Here is a 16,016-nt window from a genome sequence, read left to right as displayed (position 1 = left end):
TGATCTTACTGCGTATAAGCAAAACATAGCCCATGTGACATCGGCTTTCCGGAATTTGTTGAAATTTTTATTTATGACCTAATATGTGGCCAATTTTTGTGACGATTTCATGTGTGTTTGAAAATGCTTATTTACTGTTTGAGTGTAAAGTTTGTTCTCTCAGATTAAGTTGTGTTGTTTTTTTTTTTTTAAGTAATTTCTACACCCAACATGGGGCTCAAACTCACAACCCTGAGATCAAGAGTCGCATGCTCTTCCAACTGAGCCAGCCAAGCACCCCTCTCAGATTAAGTTTTAAAATTGCATTATTTGGATCATTACTTTTCAGGGGGCCAATTGTTCTGTCTCTCTAAGAGAGGCCTGTTCAAGTTCTCTCACAGTGATTATGGGATTTGTCTATACCTATTGTGTTTAAAAATCAGGTTTTTATACATGTGTATTTTAGAAAACATTCTTATATGCTTATGATTCATGACTTTGGCACTTCTTGATGCTTGTACTTTTTCCCATTATAAATACATTGGTTTGTCCTGTTCAATGCATTGGCCTTGAATCCTATTTTGTGGATGCATGTGGCTGACATATCCTTTTTTACCCTTTCACGTTTCATTCTTTCTGTGTCATTTTGTTTTATATGTGTCTTTTGTAGTAGCAGACAAATGGATTTTATATTGGGTGTCTGCTTTAATGGGTAGATTTAACCCGTTTGCCTTTACTGCTGTTAGTCATAGTTAGATTTACATCTGCCATCTTCTTGCATGTTTCCTTTTTTAGCCTTCTGATTTTCGTGTAGTTTGTTTTTGCCTTTTGTTGGATTGGTCCCGTTTACTTTGTTCTGTTGTTTTTTTTTTCCCCCTCTGATGACTAGGAACTTTTGAGTTTTATTTCTAGTGGTTATTCTATATACATACATGTGTTTGTGTGTGTATAATTCTATTTTTTCTATCAACATCTGGATGTAATTATTATCTTTAGCCTCTTCCCAAATGAGGCGAGAAATTTAGTAGTAACTTACTTTTTCCCAGCCCCTACCCTCACATATGGATCATCATAGATTTTAGTTCTAAATTGCCATTCGTTTTCTTTAAATTGTGTAACGACATTTATTTAAACTTAACTTAGGTTTGGCTGTCTTCTTTGTTTATCATTGTTTATAATACCACTCATCTTTTTCTTTCATGGATCTATTTTTCACTCTGCTGAAGTATTTCCTCCAAGAATTCTTTTAGAAAGCATGGGTGATATTATTTTTAAGGCAATCAGTGTGTGAAGTAACCATTTTTCCTTTCCAGAGGGTCCATTTTGACTTTCAGCTCCCCATTGAACTGGGTTTTTAAAATTCTGAACCATCATATTTTCACATATCCTAGATCTCTAGTTTTTGTTTTGGACAATACACACCTTCAAAATCTGTGAATCCATTAATTACATATCACCTGAATGTCTTCTGCTGTTCTATTCACCTTCCCATCCCTTCAGCCAGATCTGTGACATTTTCATCTGTTTTGCTGGTGGGATTTATTTAGTTGCCCTTGGTCCTTACCCAACGTGACACCAACTTCCACCAATAAGCTTCAGCTGGCTATATTGTTCTTCACAGTATATACTTGTCTCCACCAGAAATTATATTACTCATTCATTTGTTCGCCAATCTTCCTACTAGATTGTGAGGCCCAGTAGAGAAAGGATTTTGTCTCATTCACTCTGGATCTATAGTGCCTAGAACACTGCCTGGCACATAGTAGGCTCTCACATATTTCTTCAGTGAATGAATGAATGAACAAAATTGGGTAGGCTTTACATTCATTTATTCATTCAGCTACTATTTGAGTTCTGTTGTGCCAGGTTCCAAGCAGACCAGTTCCTACCTCTGGAGCTGACAGTCCAACTGGGGGCCTCTTAAATGCGCAGGAAGGACAATGTGCCATAAAGGGTTTGTACAGGGGTGGGGAGAGTCCCCGGGAGCTCAGGCAGCAGAATGCAATGAGTCAGAGTCAGCTGGCCAAGGTAAGGGGAGCAGGAGAGCAGGGGTGGTTGGGGGATGGCCTAGAGGTGGAGAGAGCACCCCAGGTAAGGTGAACAAGCTCGCACCAGACCCTCCTATAGGGCTTCTTTGTATCAGGCACTGCTCCAAGGGTCTTAGTATTGTTTTTAAAGATTTTATTTATTTATTTGACAGAGAGAGAGAGAGAGCACAAGCAGGGGGAGGGAGGCAGAGTGGCAGGGAGAGGGAGAGGGAGAAGCAGACTCCCCGCTGAGCAAGGAGCCTGATGCGGGACTTGATCCCAGGACCCTGGGACCATGACCTGAGCCAAAGGCAGATGCTTAACTGACTAGGGCCATCCAGGTGCCCTGGGTCTTAGTATTTTAACTTAAAACAACCCTTAGGATTCTCATCGTGGAAATAAGGGCACAGAGAAGTGAGCTTGCCCAGGATCATACTCTAGGAATGAAGAACCAGACTCAGCCCAGAATCTGGCTCCAAAATCTATAGCCATTAGCTCCACTGCCTCCAGGGAGAAGAAAAATGGGTCTGTCAGAGAGTGGAGTGAGCTAGGAAATGGGAAAGGCTGGATGGTGAGCAGGGGTTTGCAGGATGCTTCGGGGCTTTAGCAGGCCTGAGGGGGTCAGGCCTGTGCATCTCAAAGGAGAGCCCCCAGCAGTGGCTGTGGCCACTCTGAAACAGCCTGGGGGGAGGATTTTATCTCAGCAGGAAGGAAGCTGAAGGGGTGTGGGCTTCCGGAGTCCAGGGGTGGAGGGAGGGAGAGGGGGATGGATGTGTTGGGAAGAGAGCCTTTGCTGAGATGGTTCCCCCCTCTTTCTCCCCAGCTCTTCCTACCACCCCGTGATAGCCCCATCCTAGGGCCAAGTGATCCTGGCTCTCAGAGGCCTCTCCTTCCCTGCGCAGCCTGCCTGCTATCTGTCCGCACAGGGACTGAGGACCCTACCTGACCAGCCTTTTCAGGGCTTTCCCAGTGCATGTCCTGGGGCTCTCCTCCCTAGAGGCTGCAAGGTAGAGGCATTGTTTCTATCTTATATAGGAGGAAAAGGGGCTCAGAGAGTCAGGTAACTTCCTGGGAATCAGTTTGTAAGGACCAGCAGGGATCCAAGCCCGGGTGTGGGGGTCCCAGAGGGATTTTGTGGCAGAGCTGATCACTGGCTTTATGAGGCTTTTCTGTAGACAGGTAAGTCCCAGGGGGCAAGTAGGTTGGAATCAGCAGGTCCACAAATGAGTCTGTTCGGGCCTCACACTTGGAAGGGTCTGAGGCCCTGCTGGGTCTGGAAAGTCATGCAGCCTCTTGGGGCCAGCTTGGCTGGAGCCACCGGGGGGCCAGCAGAAGCAGCATGGGGGTCTGCAGGCCATGGGAGCTCCACAATGGGTGGTGACAGCCCCTGAGTGGCCTCATCCCACCCCAGTTCTGGACACAGCCGGGCAGGAGGAGTTCAGCGCCATGCGGGAGCAGTATATGCGCACGGGGGACGGCTTCCTCATCGTCTACTCAGTCACGGACAAGGCCAGCTTCGAGCACGTGGACCGCTTCCACCAGCTCATCCTGCGCGTCAAGGACAGGTAAGGGCAGCTGGGCCAGGACGTCCTAGCTCCTGGCTCAGAGCGGCCTCTGTCTGTCTGTCTGTCTCTCAGAGTCTCAGGTGAAAGCTGAAACACAGAGGGGCAGAGCTGAATTCACACATTGGTCCCTCCGCCTCCTACCCCAGTTCTTTCCGCAGGGCCAAACTGCTTCCAGGGCCTTAAGTCAGCCCCCTCCCATCTCTCCTAACCAGTCCCCACTGATGGCCCCAATTTAACCAAATTTTATCACGTTAAAAAAAAAGTGAATTTCCTCTCCGGTATGCGTTGGAAGTGGTTACATCACATTTGTGAGATTTACAAGCCCCTAATCAAAGGCTCATTTTTTTTCCTTAGCATTATATGGAGTAATTATTTAAATAATTTGTAGTTTCTTTTAAGCCTAACTGGTCTTTTCAGTTAATGCGCTCTTAAAGAGGCCACATAGGAGAGTAAAAGGACAAATTAAGAAAACAGCAAGCTTTGAACAAATCTCAGTAAATTCAGAAAAATCCAGTTAACACCTGTTCCAATGGCAAAGTGTTAATAATTTTACAATCCCTTTACAGGCAAAGGGATTCACACTCACACACACTCACATATATACATAAAACTCAGAGCCGTAAATACAAGTTAAGCCCCTGACTATAGGAATTTCAAAAGAGAAAACATAAATGACTCTGAAGTAGGAAAATATTCGACCTTTGGCTAACCCAAGTGCAAGGGAAAATAATAAAGTATTATTTTTCACCTGTTAAATTATGAATTTTTTAGATGACAATGCCCAGTGATGTTAAAGATGCTATAAGACTGGCATTTCTTTCACCTTTGGACAGCAATATGGCCACATGCGTTGATGGGACTCTTTAAGGCAGACGTGTCTTGTGATCCCACCCTTCCTCTCCTGGGAGCCATCCTGCTTTTGCAGCTGCCATTTACTGAGTGCCAGCCCTATACCAGACACGGGCCCTGGGGCTCTTTCCCAGCCCCTGCTGATGGCCCACAGCAGCCCTGCATGGGAGGGAGATGGGAGGGAGCAGGTCCAGGAAGCCAGCCCCTGCCCAGCAGCCTCTTGGGAGCCCTCTCTGATGGTGCTGAGCCAGGGGTTTCCCGGGGGGGGCAGGGGGGACCTCTTTGCTCTCTCTGCAATAAGCCTAAACCTCCAAACCAAGACACAGTCCTGGGGCCCCCTTCCCCTGCCTGGAGACGTGGAGGGAAAGGGACTCAGGAGTCAGCCCCAGGCCCACTGGGGAGGCAGCGTGGGCTGCCTTATGCCTGAGGTGTGGCTGTGTTGCCTTCAGCAGGCGTGGGGGCAGTGAAATTTCATGAGCTGCTATTCCTTTATTCCCCAGAGAGTCCTTTCCGATGATCCTCGTGGCCAACAAGGTCGATCTGATGCATTTGAGGAAAATCACCAGGGAGCAAGGAAAAGAAATGGCGACCAAACACAATGTAGGTGGCGTGCGTGTGCGTGTGTGCACGTGTGTGTGTATGTGCTGGGCAGTCAGGGATGTGTAGGAGGCCGTGGCCATCACTCCTGCGGGACCTTGGGCCTCCTGGGTAGTGGGTTAGGTCCCGCAGAGAGGCCTGGCAGGGCGTATGTGATGAGGGCTATGTTGTGAAACAAAACAGCAGACTTGAGAGAAAACACCCTCTTATCGGTCATGAGGAGCTCTGATGGGGGGACCAGGTCCCTTCACAGTGGCCTGCGAGCTTGGTGTTCAGGCCACCTCCTGGCCCCCAACACAGCAGATTCATCGCTGGGCTGTGCAGAGGGCTGGCTTCTATCGAGTTCTCTGAGCCAGCCGCCTGATTATGCTCAGAATCATCGGACCAGCGGCAGTTCACCGAGCCCTGTTCTATGCCAGGCCTTGTGCTGGGGAACGATCACTCCTTACCACCACATGCTGAGGTAGGTATCATGATGCCCATCTTACAGTTGGTCAGACTGAGGTTTGCCCAGGCCGCACAGTGAATATCAGTGGACATCTTTGTTTTCTTTTTTTCAGTTCATTGTGATGCCCCTTTGCCCTCTGGAAGTGCTGGGTGGGGTCACCGGGCTTCTTCCCACCCCTCCCCCGCACAAGCACAGCCCAGGCCCCTGGCCTCATGGGTCAGTTATGTAGAAGTCCACTCTGCCTGCTGGGAGGTCTGCTGCAAGGCTGCCCCTTCCCTCTGCCCGGTGGGCCCAGCTCTGTGAGTAGAGGAAGGGGGCTCACTGCAAGTTACTTATGCTTGTCTCTGCCTTCTGCGTCCATTCACATGTTTGTGTAACTGCCCTAGGCCCTGGGAAATAAAACTCTAATGACAGGAGACAGATAATAAACCAAGCAAATTACAGTGTCCCCCAATTACAGTGTGACATGTGCTATGGAAAAAAGTAAATCAGGGAAGGGGGTCAGGAATGTAAGGTGGAGGAGGATGCTTTTCCAAATAGGGTGGTCAGGGAAAGCCTTGCTAGGGAGGGTGCATTTCAGCAAGGACTCATAGGAGCTGAGGAGGAAGCCCTGCAGATCTCTGGGGAAAGAATGTTCCAGCTGCGGGAATAATCAGTGTAAAGGCCCTAAGGCAGGAGTTTGAGGATCAGCAAGGAGGTCAGCTGGAACTGAAGTGGGAGGGGTGGGGAGCAGGAGGCCAGGTCAGAGAAGGGCTTTAAACTTTATGGGCTTTTGCTCAGAGGGAGGGGGGAAACCATTGGACGGCTATGAGTGAGGAGTGATGACGAGGTCTGGCTTATGGCTGCACAGCTTCTCTCCGGGGGCCATGTTGAGAAGGGCCCCATATAGGCCAGTCGTGGGAGCAGGGAAACCAGTTAGGGGCTGCTGGATAACCCAGATGCAGGTCAGCACGGCCCAGAGTGGTGTGGTGAAGGTGGCAAGGAGGTAGTTGGATTCTGGACGTGTTTCTAAGAAAGCCAACAGGATATGTGCACAGATTGGATGTGGGGTGTGAGAGAAAGAAGGTGTGGCGGGTGATTCTGTGGTTTGGGCGTGAGCAACTTTCAGAAGACCAGAGTGTCGGTAACTGGGCAGGAGAGACAATCGGAGGAAGTGTGTGCGAGACAGGCGCTTGGTTGCAGATCTGTGGAGGCTGAGGAGCTGAGTGGATAATCAGATGGAAATGCCAAGGCGGCAGTCAGATACAGCATCTGGGGCAAGTATTGGCAGCGACAGAGTGTGGATGGCATGTGAAGCCATAAACGCCAAGGGAGCAGGTGTAGATAGGGCAGGGGTCCCAGGACTGAGGCCGGACACTTGACCTAGTGATGCGGGGAGGTGAGGAGGAAACCACAAAAGGGCCTAAGCTGTGGGTGACGCATGAGGGCCAGAGTAGGGCGTCGTGGATGCCAAGTGAAGAACATGCCTCAAGGAGGAGGAGTGATCCACCAGGACAGAGCTGCCCCACAGTCTCCAGAGGAGAGCTGGAAACTCACCGCTGGGTTCTGAACAGAGACAGGCCTGAGAAGCCGGCTCCGTTTCCCAGTGTCAGGCTCCCTCAGGCCTCTCATAACACCTCTGCTCGTCCCTTCCAGGCAGTGGGCGGGGGTGGGGGGGTGGGGGGGGTGGAGAGCGGAGCCTGCCCGGCCCCCGCCGCTGCAACCTGGGCCTCCAGTCTCTCCGCCGCGTTTCTCCTGCAGCAAATGCCACTACCTCATTTACCATTTGACCAAGCGATTCTGCGAGCTACTATCGACAACATGCTATTTTAGAGCTCATAAGGCAAGTTCCTCTTTAGCTGCCAAGGCGGGCGCCCCACCCGGCGCCGGAAGATGGCATTTCCTAGCCCTGTGGTGGAGTCAGACGGTGCTACCATTTAGTGCAGCGTTCCCTTTAGTTTAAGTCTCCTTGCTACTGAAATCCTAGGATTCCAAGAACCCAGATAATGCACCCCAGCCTTTCTTCAGGGGTGGAGGCAGGACCCCCAGAAAGAAGGCCGAGGGCACCCAAGGACCTGGGGGTCACTACAACTCCTGTACTTCTGAGTGGTGGGTGGGGCGGCACCAGTGGCTGTCTCAGGCCCCTGGAACCGTGCCCCTGCTGAGCCGACAGGGCCACGGCCTGTGAAGGGGCTCCCGGTGGGTCCCAGCCCCAGCTACAGGCAGCTGCCTGCCCCTGCTCTGGGTGTGCGAAAGGAAGCACGTTGCCCTGGCCTCACAGGGTATCACAGGACTCTGGCTTCTAGGCCCTAGCAGGGGTGCCCTCCGTGCCTGGGAGGGGCCCTGAAGCTGACCTCGGCACCCCTAGCTGTCCATGGGCGGCCAGGCAGGGAATGGAACAGGCACCTGCTTCAACCCTTGATTCTCTGCCAGCTGCGGTGTGGCTCTGGGCGAGCACATCACCACTCTGAGCTCACAGTGTCCCCCCGAGGCACAGTGGAGATACTTGCTTACCTCCGAGGGTGAAGGTGGGGAGTAAGTGAGCTCAGGGCTGCTGAGACCTGGCAGGCGAAGGGCCCAGAGGCGTCTCAGTAAAACAGCCTACAGTGGAGGGCAGTGGTCTTTCAGTTTATCAGAGCCTCGAAGATTGGTTCATGACTATTTGAAAAGTCTCAGCCTTGCTTCGTGTGCTCTGCCCTTTGCCTCTAGCCACCCTCAAGACCTCTGCCTGTGGCCACAGCGATGTGCAACGGTCCTTTAGGATGTGTCCTGGGCAGTCGCCTACAACATTCTCCTCTAAAGTAACAGCTCACCTTGTCACACAACCCCCCGCCCCGACCCATGCATTTGAACTGCTGGTCATTTTTATTTTCTTCACTGGGCTTTTCTTTTTTGAAAGTGTTATAATGAAATGTCTTAATTTTGTAACCAGGGAAAAGTAATGAAATACACCCGAGTTCTTCAGTCTGACCACAGTCGGCCTCCCTCTCTGGCCTGGGGAAGCCTGTATATTTTGCACAAACCCCACACTCTCTCCATTCAAGCGGGAGTGCACACAAAGCCTTCCCGCCTGTGCGGGGTCCCTGACTCAGGAGGAGAGGTGTGCTCAGAACTGCGTCCTGACCTCATGCAACCTTTGTCCTCCTCCCTGTGCCAGCCCGAGACTTGGGGTGGACACGGCCCTCAACACCTGTCCTCTGGGGGGCCACCTGAGCCATATCTGCCGGTGAGCTGCTGTCCTTCAGCTGGGGTGATGATTCCTCAGGGTCAGACGTGCAGGCACAAGCCCTCTGTGAACGTGGCCGAGCTCCCGGACTTGTAGATGCAGACCAAACAAGAGCTGAGCCCGGCAAGCCTGTTGGGGGCAAGGAGGCACAGACCGGCTAGAGGTCACGGGGCTGCAGCGTTCTGCCCATGGCCCAGCCTCGCTTCAGCCTCTCCCACCAGAGTCTGCTCTGGAGCGCCCGGGAAGAGGCAGAAGTCCCCTCACGGTGGAGAAATAGGCCTCAGAAAGAAAAAAGAATAGCATCAGAACCTATTTTAGTTTGATAAATGAAACAGTCTTTAGTCTTCAAGTATGTAAAAAGATCTTTTTTTTCCCTCTATTTTTAGGGGGCTATTAAAGATCTCTATGACTAGAGAATAAAAGGGAATTAGACAAGCTGTCAAAATTTTCCACCCTTAAGGAGCAAGACGCCACCAAGGGGCTTGAGGTTGTTGGCGCCAGGGTTCTGTGGGGGTCTCTGAAGGCAGGTGGTTCCTTGGGACCCCTGACAATCTGCAGCTTTAGGGAACGGGGCTTTGTGGACCTCAGTGCTACTTTTACCAAGTTGAGCTTTGCCTTCCAGATTCCGTACATAGAAACCAGTGCCAAGGACCCACCTCTCAACGTCGACAAAGCCTTCCATGACCTGGTTAGGGTAATTAGGTGAGCATTGCACGCTCCCCCAGAAGCAAGCCCTCTGCAGCAAGGTGGGTCGCCGGGAGGACTGGAGGGACGTGGCTTCTTGTTCCAAGGCCGGGGCCGTGCACTTCTGGGCCTGTTTTGTATTTCTTATCCCTCCACCCATTTCTTTTCCCCGCCCTTCCCATCTTCCTTTGCACACACCCCCTCACTCCTCCTACCTGTGGGGAAAGCCCAGAGCTAAAGGGAGGGGCCTTCCTGCCTGGGGTACTATAGCTCAGCCTCCTCTCCGGCCTCCTCTCTCCTCTCGGCTCCACAGCCTCCACCTGCCTTCCGTGTTCTCCCAACACCACACCTGTCAACACCATAGGAAGTAGGTCCATGTCCTCTCCACCGCCCCGAGGTCAGAGCGCCCCGTGACAGTTTACCTGAGCCACCACCGTTCTGATTCCTCAGCTCAAGTTGCTGGGGCGTTGCACACGCACCCGCTTTGCAGACCGCACACCCTGCCAGGCTCCAGGTGTGGTCGGAAAGCCTCGTCAGCGGTCTCGCCGCGTTCCTTTACAGTCAGGGTCCCAGCCCGAACCGCCTCGTGCTTAGAGGGCTGCCACAGCCTCCCGGCTGCTCCCCTGTCACCCATGTGCCCATTTCCAAAGTCTGCACCGTGCGGAACAGCCTAACCCGCGGTCCTCAAATATCAGGCCCTTAGTGTGAGGCCATGTGCTGCAGAGCTCTACGGCTGTCAGTTAGTCGTGAACTCACGGGCAGGGCCCTGGCAAAGTGCTTTCCCCCTGCTGCCTGTCGGCGCCCCAGGACACACACACACACACACACACACAGCCCTTTCCTCATCAGTCCCCGGCGTGCACTGTGGTAGTGCAGCCCCCCCTTTACGCCATAGCTGGTGGCTCTGCACTCGTGGAAAGGTCTTCTCGTGGGCATTTGGCCTCCCGTTGGGGTACATGGCCCTGCCAGGAGCTGGTGGTATCTGGGCTATGGACCTGTAGTTCCAGGGCAGGCTTTAGACATAGGAATAGTTAACAGAAAGCATGCAAAAAACTTTTGGACTCAATGGGCTTGTCATTTTATTTAAAATATGAAACACAAAAATAGAGGCCAGTACTGAAGAACACATAATGTAGTTCACGATTTAAAGAACTACAGCCACAGTGTGATGTCAGGAATTCTCCCCAGCAGGGCAACAGGCTTTGCCCTGCCCTCCCTGCCTTCCTGCTCTCTCTGTCCCAGAGACAACTGGCCAGGCCAGGCCCTCCCCCAGCGTCCAGAACAGGCCTGCCGCCTGCACACCCAGGGCCCCGGGAGGAGAGGGGCAGGGAGAAGCAAAGCCCGTTCTGACTTTGTTTTTCTGCCTTTCCCTGTCTCAAAAGGCAACAGATTCCAGAAAAGAGCCAGAAGAAGAAGAAGAAAACCAAATGGCGGGGCGACCGGGCCACCGGCACCCACAAACTGCAGTGCGTGATATTGTGACGGGCCTGAGGCCCTGGCCACGGTGACCGCGAACTGGCTGGCCCTCGGGGCCCTCCACTGCCTAACCGCGCTGAAAACCATTTCTAACCACGACCCTCGGCCCAAGGACCTGGCTCAGGAAGGAAGGAAGGGAGGATGGGCAGGGAGGAGCGAGGCTCCGGCTTTGCCACAAGGGCACAGGCTTTCCCATGTCTCGAGAGAGACAGGGAAGCAACGCTAAACAGAAGCAGCATCCAAGCCCCTCACGTTGACTCAACCCGGTTCCTCCCCATCTCTCTCGGTGGCTGTGTTGTTTCTTTGAAGTACACAGTATTAGTGTGATGTGGAAGTGTGTGTCCACAGACAGAGTACCGAACAAGCCATGATCCACCCCCCACGCCCTTGCCCCCAGCCCAGAGTGTCTGAGCCTGGGGGGCTTTTGTAGATTTTTAAATTATTTTAGTGATTATTATTTTATTAAGGGGGTCTGTGCCCACGGACTGGCGGAGCTTCAGGGCTTCAGCAGGCCTCTCTGAGAACATGTCTGGAATACTGTTGTTGTTGTTGTTGTTTGTGACTGAGTTTCCCCAGCGGTGCCAAAACTCAGCTCAACATGCAAGTGGAGGGACCGAGAGCGCAGACGTGAATGAGGACGGTGGCCGGAGGCCGCGGGAGGAACAGCCCCCTCCCAGCCTCCAGACCAGACAGAAGAGAGATGCCCTCACCCAGAAGGTTTTACTGTGCCCGAGGGTGCAGGTGTTAGGAAACGGAGTTTTATTTTGCTGAGCGGAGAGGCTGGGGCGAGCATGTCTGTTTTCAGAAGGGTTTTCATGATCCTGGACATGCATGAGTTAGGTCAGCTGACTGGCTTTGCAAAAGCGTCCGTTCACTTGGCCGACAGTGCAGATTGAGTTCTGTGCTCTCAGGGCTCTGCCGGATCTGTCTCTTCCTGCTTTCCCACCGTCTGTGCTGCCTCGCGCCTCTTGGACACAAACACGCGGACGTGGGCATGTATGTCTCAGCTCGGCCCAGTAAGCTAATGTGGACGCCATCCAGAAAGCTCTAGTTCATGCTGAATCTTAACCAAAAACCATCCAATACTGTCGTTACTAAGACAGCACCAAGACCTGAAGCCATTTTCCCTTTGAGTCCACTGACTACCACTTCTTAAAGCCCAGTAAATAAGCAGACCCCGCTAAGCATTTGCAAACTTAGGATTCGCTTGCCTTTCTGGCACACACTTTTCTTAGCCTCTTGGATCTTAACCATAACATATAATTAAAGGAAAAAGAAAGGTTGGGGTGATGACATGGCCCCCATACCTGTTCCTATAAGGGGACACTCCCCCAACTTCCTGAAGATGTCACTTCCTTCTCAGGTGCTGCTGGTGGGATCCAGAGACTGGCTTTTCCCCAGCCAGGGAGGGTGGACCACAGCGGGTGGACCCCAGGGAGGGCAGCCACGACCACAGTGCCTACCCCTCCAGCAGAAGGTCAGAAGACGAGCTCGTGACCTCATTTTCCACTGACAAATCAGATCACTAGGCAAACCAGAGCATCCCTAGCAGGTGGCCTGGCTACTCTTTAGAGACAGAAACCCTGAGAAAGTGAACACCCCACGGGACCTGGAGACACCTGGCATCTTCTCTGGTTTTGAAAGCGTGCTGCGTTCCTAACTCAGCAAGATCACCAGCACCAGGGGGCCCAGCCGAAGAGCGATTCTGTGTCGAATGAAATCATTGGGACTTCAGTTAATTGGAAAATCAAACTTCTTTATTTGTCTCAATGGCCTTTTTTTCCCTGACCCTGAAAGGAAAGATAACAAAGATCAGGCACTTCAGAGTGTCCCAAGGTCCTATAATGTTAATGGGCGTTTTAAACACTAACAGGACAAGGCTCTTTCGGACACTTCTGCTCCTCTGAGCCGAGTCTACTGCAGCCCCGTGTGCAAAGGAGAGGAGGAGGCAGTAGCAAGACAAGCAGGAAGAAGTACGGAGGGAGAGGCTTTGCAGCGAAGGAGTGGTGGGGTGGGAAGGGAAGCCGAGCACCCAGGGCAGCGGCCACTGCTGGAAAGCTGCTACTGGGCACGGACCAGCACCAGCACACCCCGGCCCCCTGCCCTCTGCAGAGCCCACAACTCCTTGGCAGCCCTGAGTGGGGAGTCCTGTTGGAGGCAGATAAGCTGACCTAGAATGAAGCCCTTAGCCATAAAGGTAACCAGACACACGGGTTCCATCTGCTTCTGGCCCCTCCCCCAACACGGGCAGTGCTTCTGCCCACCCCGGCCGCATCTTCCAGGGCACAGTCCTGCAGTCAGCCCGCACCTCAGCTCCACAGTGCTCGAGGGACAAACTGGTTAAGGAAAGGCCGGCTGCTGCTGAGTCAGGGGTCAGGCTTCATCTTCCATGACCTTGTGTTCCCCAGAGGTGAGACAGATGGATAACATTTTTCAAAGACAGTTCTTTGTGTTTTAGGGAACTGTGGGCCCTTGTAGCAGTGGGGGCTTCCAGATAGGCCAGAATGGAGTGGACCCTGGGGCATCCCAGTACAGTAGCTTCTCCATGGCCACGTGGCAGGGTCAGTTGGAACACCAGTTGGCCACACTACTCCATGACTGAGGAGTCCAATGGCACTTGTGTCTTTGGTGACATTTTGGTGTTTCCACTGGTTTTCCAGACCACCTGAATAGTGCTACCTTCACATTCCCTGGAACACACCCTTCCTGAAATCCCCTCACCCCATGCCTTTGCCACTATGTGCTCTCAAATTTTCTCCCAAAATTTTGACACCCCCCCAATTAGAGGGCTACTTTTCTACCCAACAGGCAATCTTAGCCATCTTCCCCACCCCTCCAGCTGGGGGCTCTGGCCACTGACTTCTCCTATACTTGGCCACACGGGGCACTTGGATGGTTTCTCTTAGGACTTTGACCCCACCTTGTGTTGTTTGCTGTGGAGAGTGCCTGGTGGCCTAGTGTGGCCAATCTCACTTTCCTAGGAGACATGACCCACTAACACATGGCAGCTCTGACCCAAAGGCCCCTGAGACGTGTGACGGTAAATCTGGAACCACAGACAGATTCCCTCCATTAATCAGCCCATTGGGTTAGAAACTCCACGTTGGGTTTACATAGAATGAAAGATACTTGAATTGTTGAGCGCCCGTGAGCGCACAGCTTCTGCTATCCAGTATTAACAGATGGCCGTTGTGAAACGGGAGTGATGCCTGAGGGTCTCGATGATGCTTGAGCCTTTTATGTAACTTTTTATTAAGTCTTTGTGTATCTCAACTCATTAATAAAGAAAAGAAGAACACTTGGCCTATTTCCTCTTATTCAGATATTCCTAAACTGTTGCTGAGAACGTTGTAAGTTGTCCGTGTCTGGCTGTGTAAGGAGCACCTTACAGAGCAAACCTAAAGTAGAGAGGAGACCACAGGTGGCCATGAGGAGGGTCTCCTTCCCACCTGGAGCCAGAGGATGAGGGCAAGTGAGCGTGGTGATTAGAGACACAGCCTCTTGATGTCTGGCAGCCCTGGGTTCGAGTTCTGTCACTGACCTTTACGTGCCTTTGAGCAACTTCCCTGTTTCAGTCTCCAGCCTGCCTGAGGACTGGGTAATAGTGTGCACCCCCTAAATAGACTGAGGACTGAAGCTAGGCTGTGGTACGGATCTCAGAAGTGGCGCTCTTTGTAGAGGGCACTGGGCTGTCTGACGTTGCTTTCCATGGAAAGAAACTGCCCCCTGCCCCCATCCACAAGATCACAGTCTTTTGTACGATGTGGTTTCATTTCTCTGTTAATTGAACCTAGTGGGTACTTGGCTAAGTTGAGTCTCTCTGGGTCATTGATCCAGGGACTAGAGACCAACAGACCATATCCCTCTCTTGGAACGTCTTTGGGGAGCCATAGCTAAAGCATGTAGACCCAGGGGCTCCTCACCCCTTCTGGGCTGGGAGCAGACTAGCGTAGGCACAGTGGTGTGGTAGCCACTGGGCTTGGCTGTCTGCGCATTCATTCATTCTGCACGTATTGATCAGGCGTTGGGCTGGGTGGTGGGCCCACAGTAGTGAGCAGAGCAGACGATCTTCTGGTCATCAGTTCTCCTTTAGTCCTGAATTAGCTTCCTGTGGCTACTGTAACAAATTACCGCAAACTTAGTGGCTTAACAGAGAAGTTTATGCTCTCACAGTTCTAGAGGCCAGAAGTCCAAACTCAGTGGGCTGAAGTCAAGGTGTGGGCAGGGCTGTGCTCCCTCTGGAGGCTCTGGGCGAGAACCCACTCCTTGCTTCTTCCTGCTTCTAGAGCTTCTGGCATTGCCGGGTTGGGGCCATTTCCCTCCAGTCTTCAAGGTCAGCATCTTCCAATCTCTCTCTTCTCTATCTTCACATGGCCTTCTCCTCCCTATGGCAAGCCTCCCTCCCTCCAAGCTGATGCTCCCTCCTTCACTGAGAAAGTTGAAGCCAGCTGAACAGAATTTCCACAGCCTCCTTCCACTGCCTAGCATCTGCACCCACACACTCTGCCTTCTTGGCTGCTACAGGCAGACCATCCATGCTCCTGGCCGAAGCCAGTCCCTTCTCATGGGTACAAGAACACATCCAGGACCTCCCTCTGGCTCTCCACCCCTCTCTCTTCGGCAGCATCTGTTCTTCTCTCTTGGATCTTCCCCATCTTCAAACAGACAAGAACAAAACTTCCCTTTGACACCCCGCCTCTGCCAGATACCTCTTTCTTCTCTGCCGTCTTGTGCAGGAAGCCATCTTAAAAGGGTAATCTATACTCAGCCCATGAATTGCTCTCATTCCTTTCTCTTTAAACTGCTCTAAACAGACTTTCGTCCATCGTTCCACCCCCAGCAGCCTTCTTCTCAGGGTCAGCCATGGCTTCCATCTTGCTAAATTCAGACTTAATTCTGGGTTCTCAGTCTTTTCACATTGGATCTTGCAGCTTTGGCACAGTTTATCACTCCCTCTTCCTTGTTCAAGTTTCTTCCATTGGCTTCGAGGATGCTGCCATCTCTTTGTTTTTCTCCTTCCTCGTGGCCACTCCCTAATGACCACCACCTTTTGCTGGTCGCTCCTCCTCTGTTGGAGCACCCCAGAGCTCAGTCCTTGGTCCTCCACCTACCATATGATCCAGTAACTCCACTATTGGTTATTTATCCAAAGAAAAAGAAACACTAATTCAAGAAGATGTATGCTC

The 16,016-nt window shown here is 52.0% G+C and overlaps 1 protein-coding gene across 11 annotated transcripts in view; it reads left to right on the top strand.

The window, feature by feature from the left end:
• MRAS (muscle RAS oncogene homolog) overlaps nt 1-14,128 on the top strand; it is a 53,946-nt gene extending 39,818 nt beyond the window's left edge. For 3 of the 11 annotated variants that reach the window (XM_045903689.3, XM_064587375.1, XM_045903688.3), the window contains 5 exons: nt 3,418-3,571; nt 4,921-5,020; nt 8,602-8,670; nt 9,293-9,372; nt 10,737-14,128. In XM_045903689.3, the coding sequence (XP_045759645.1) occupies nt 3,418-3,571; nt 4,921-5,020; nt 8,602-8,670; nt 9,293-9,372; nt 10,737-10,836 (503 nt within the window). In that variant the 3' untranslated portion in view covers nt 10,837-14,128. Of the gene's footprint in view, nt 1-3,417; nt 3,572-4,920; nt 5,021-5,391; nt 5,481-5,577; nt 5,765-8,601; nt 8,671-9,292; nt 9,417-10,736 lie in introns of all 11 variants that reach the window. The other 8 variants (XR_010410372.1, XR_010410373.1, XR_010410375.1 and 5 more) reach the window with 8 other exon arrangements.
• The last annotated feature ends 1,888 nt before the right edge of the window (nt 14,129-16,016 follow it).

The sequence above is a fragment of the Mirounga angustirostris genome, unplaced genomic scaffold (assembly GCF_029215605.1).
Source record: "Mirounga angustirostris isolate CCGP_5_RB_7025 unplaced genomic scaffold, mMirAng1.0.hap1 SCAF_1, whole genome shotgun sequence".
In the NCBI taxonomy this organism is placed as follows: domain Eukaryota; kingdom Metazoa; phylum Chordata; class Mammalia; order Carnivora; family Phocidae; genus Mirounga; species Mirounga angustirostris.
Note: the sequence above shows the minus strand (reverse complement) of the source record. Positions and strands in the feature narration are given on the sequence as shown.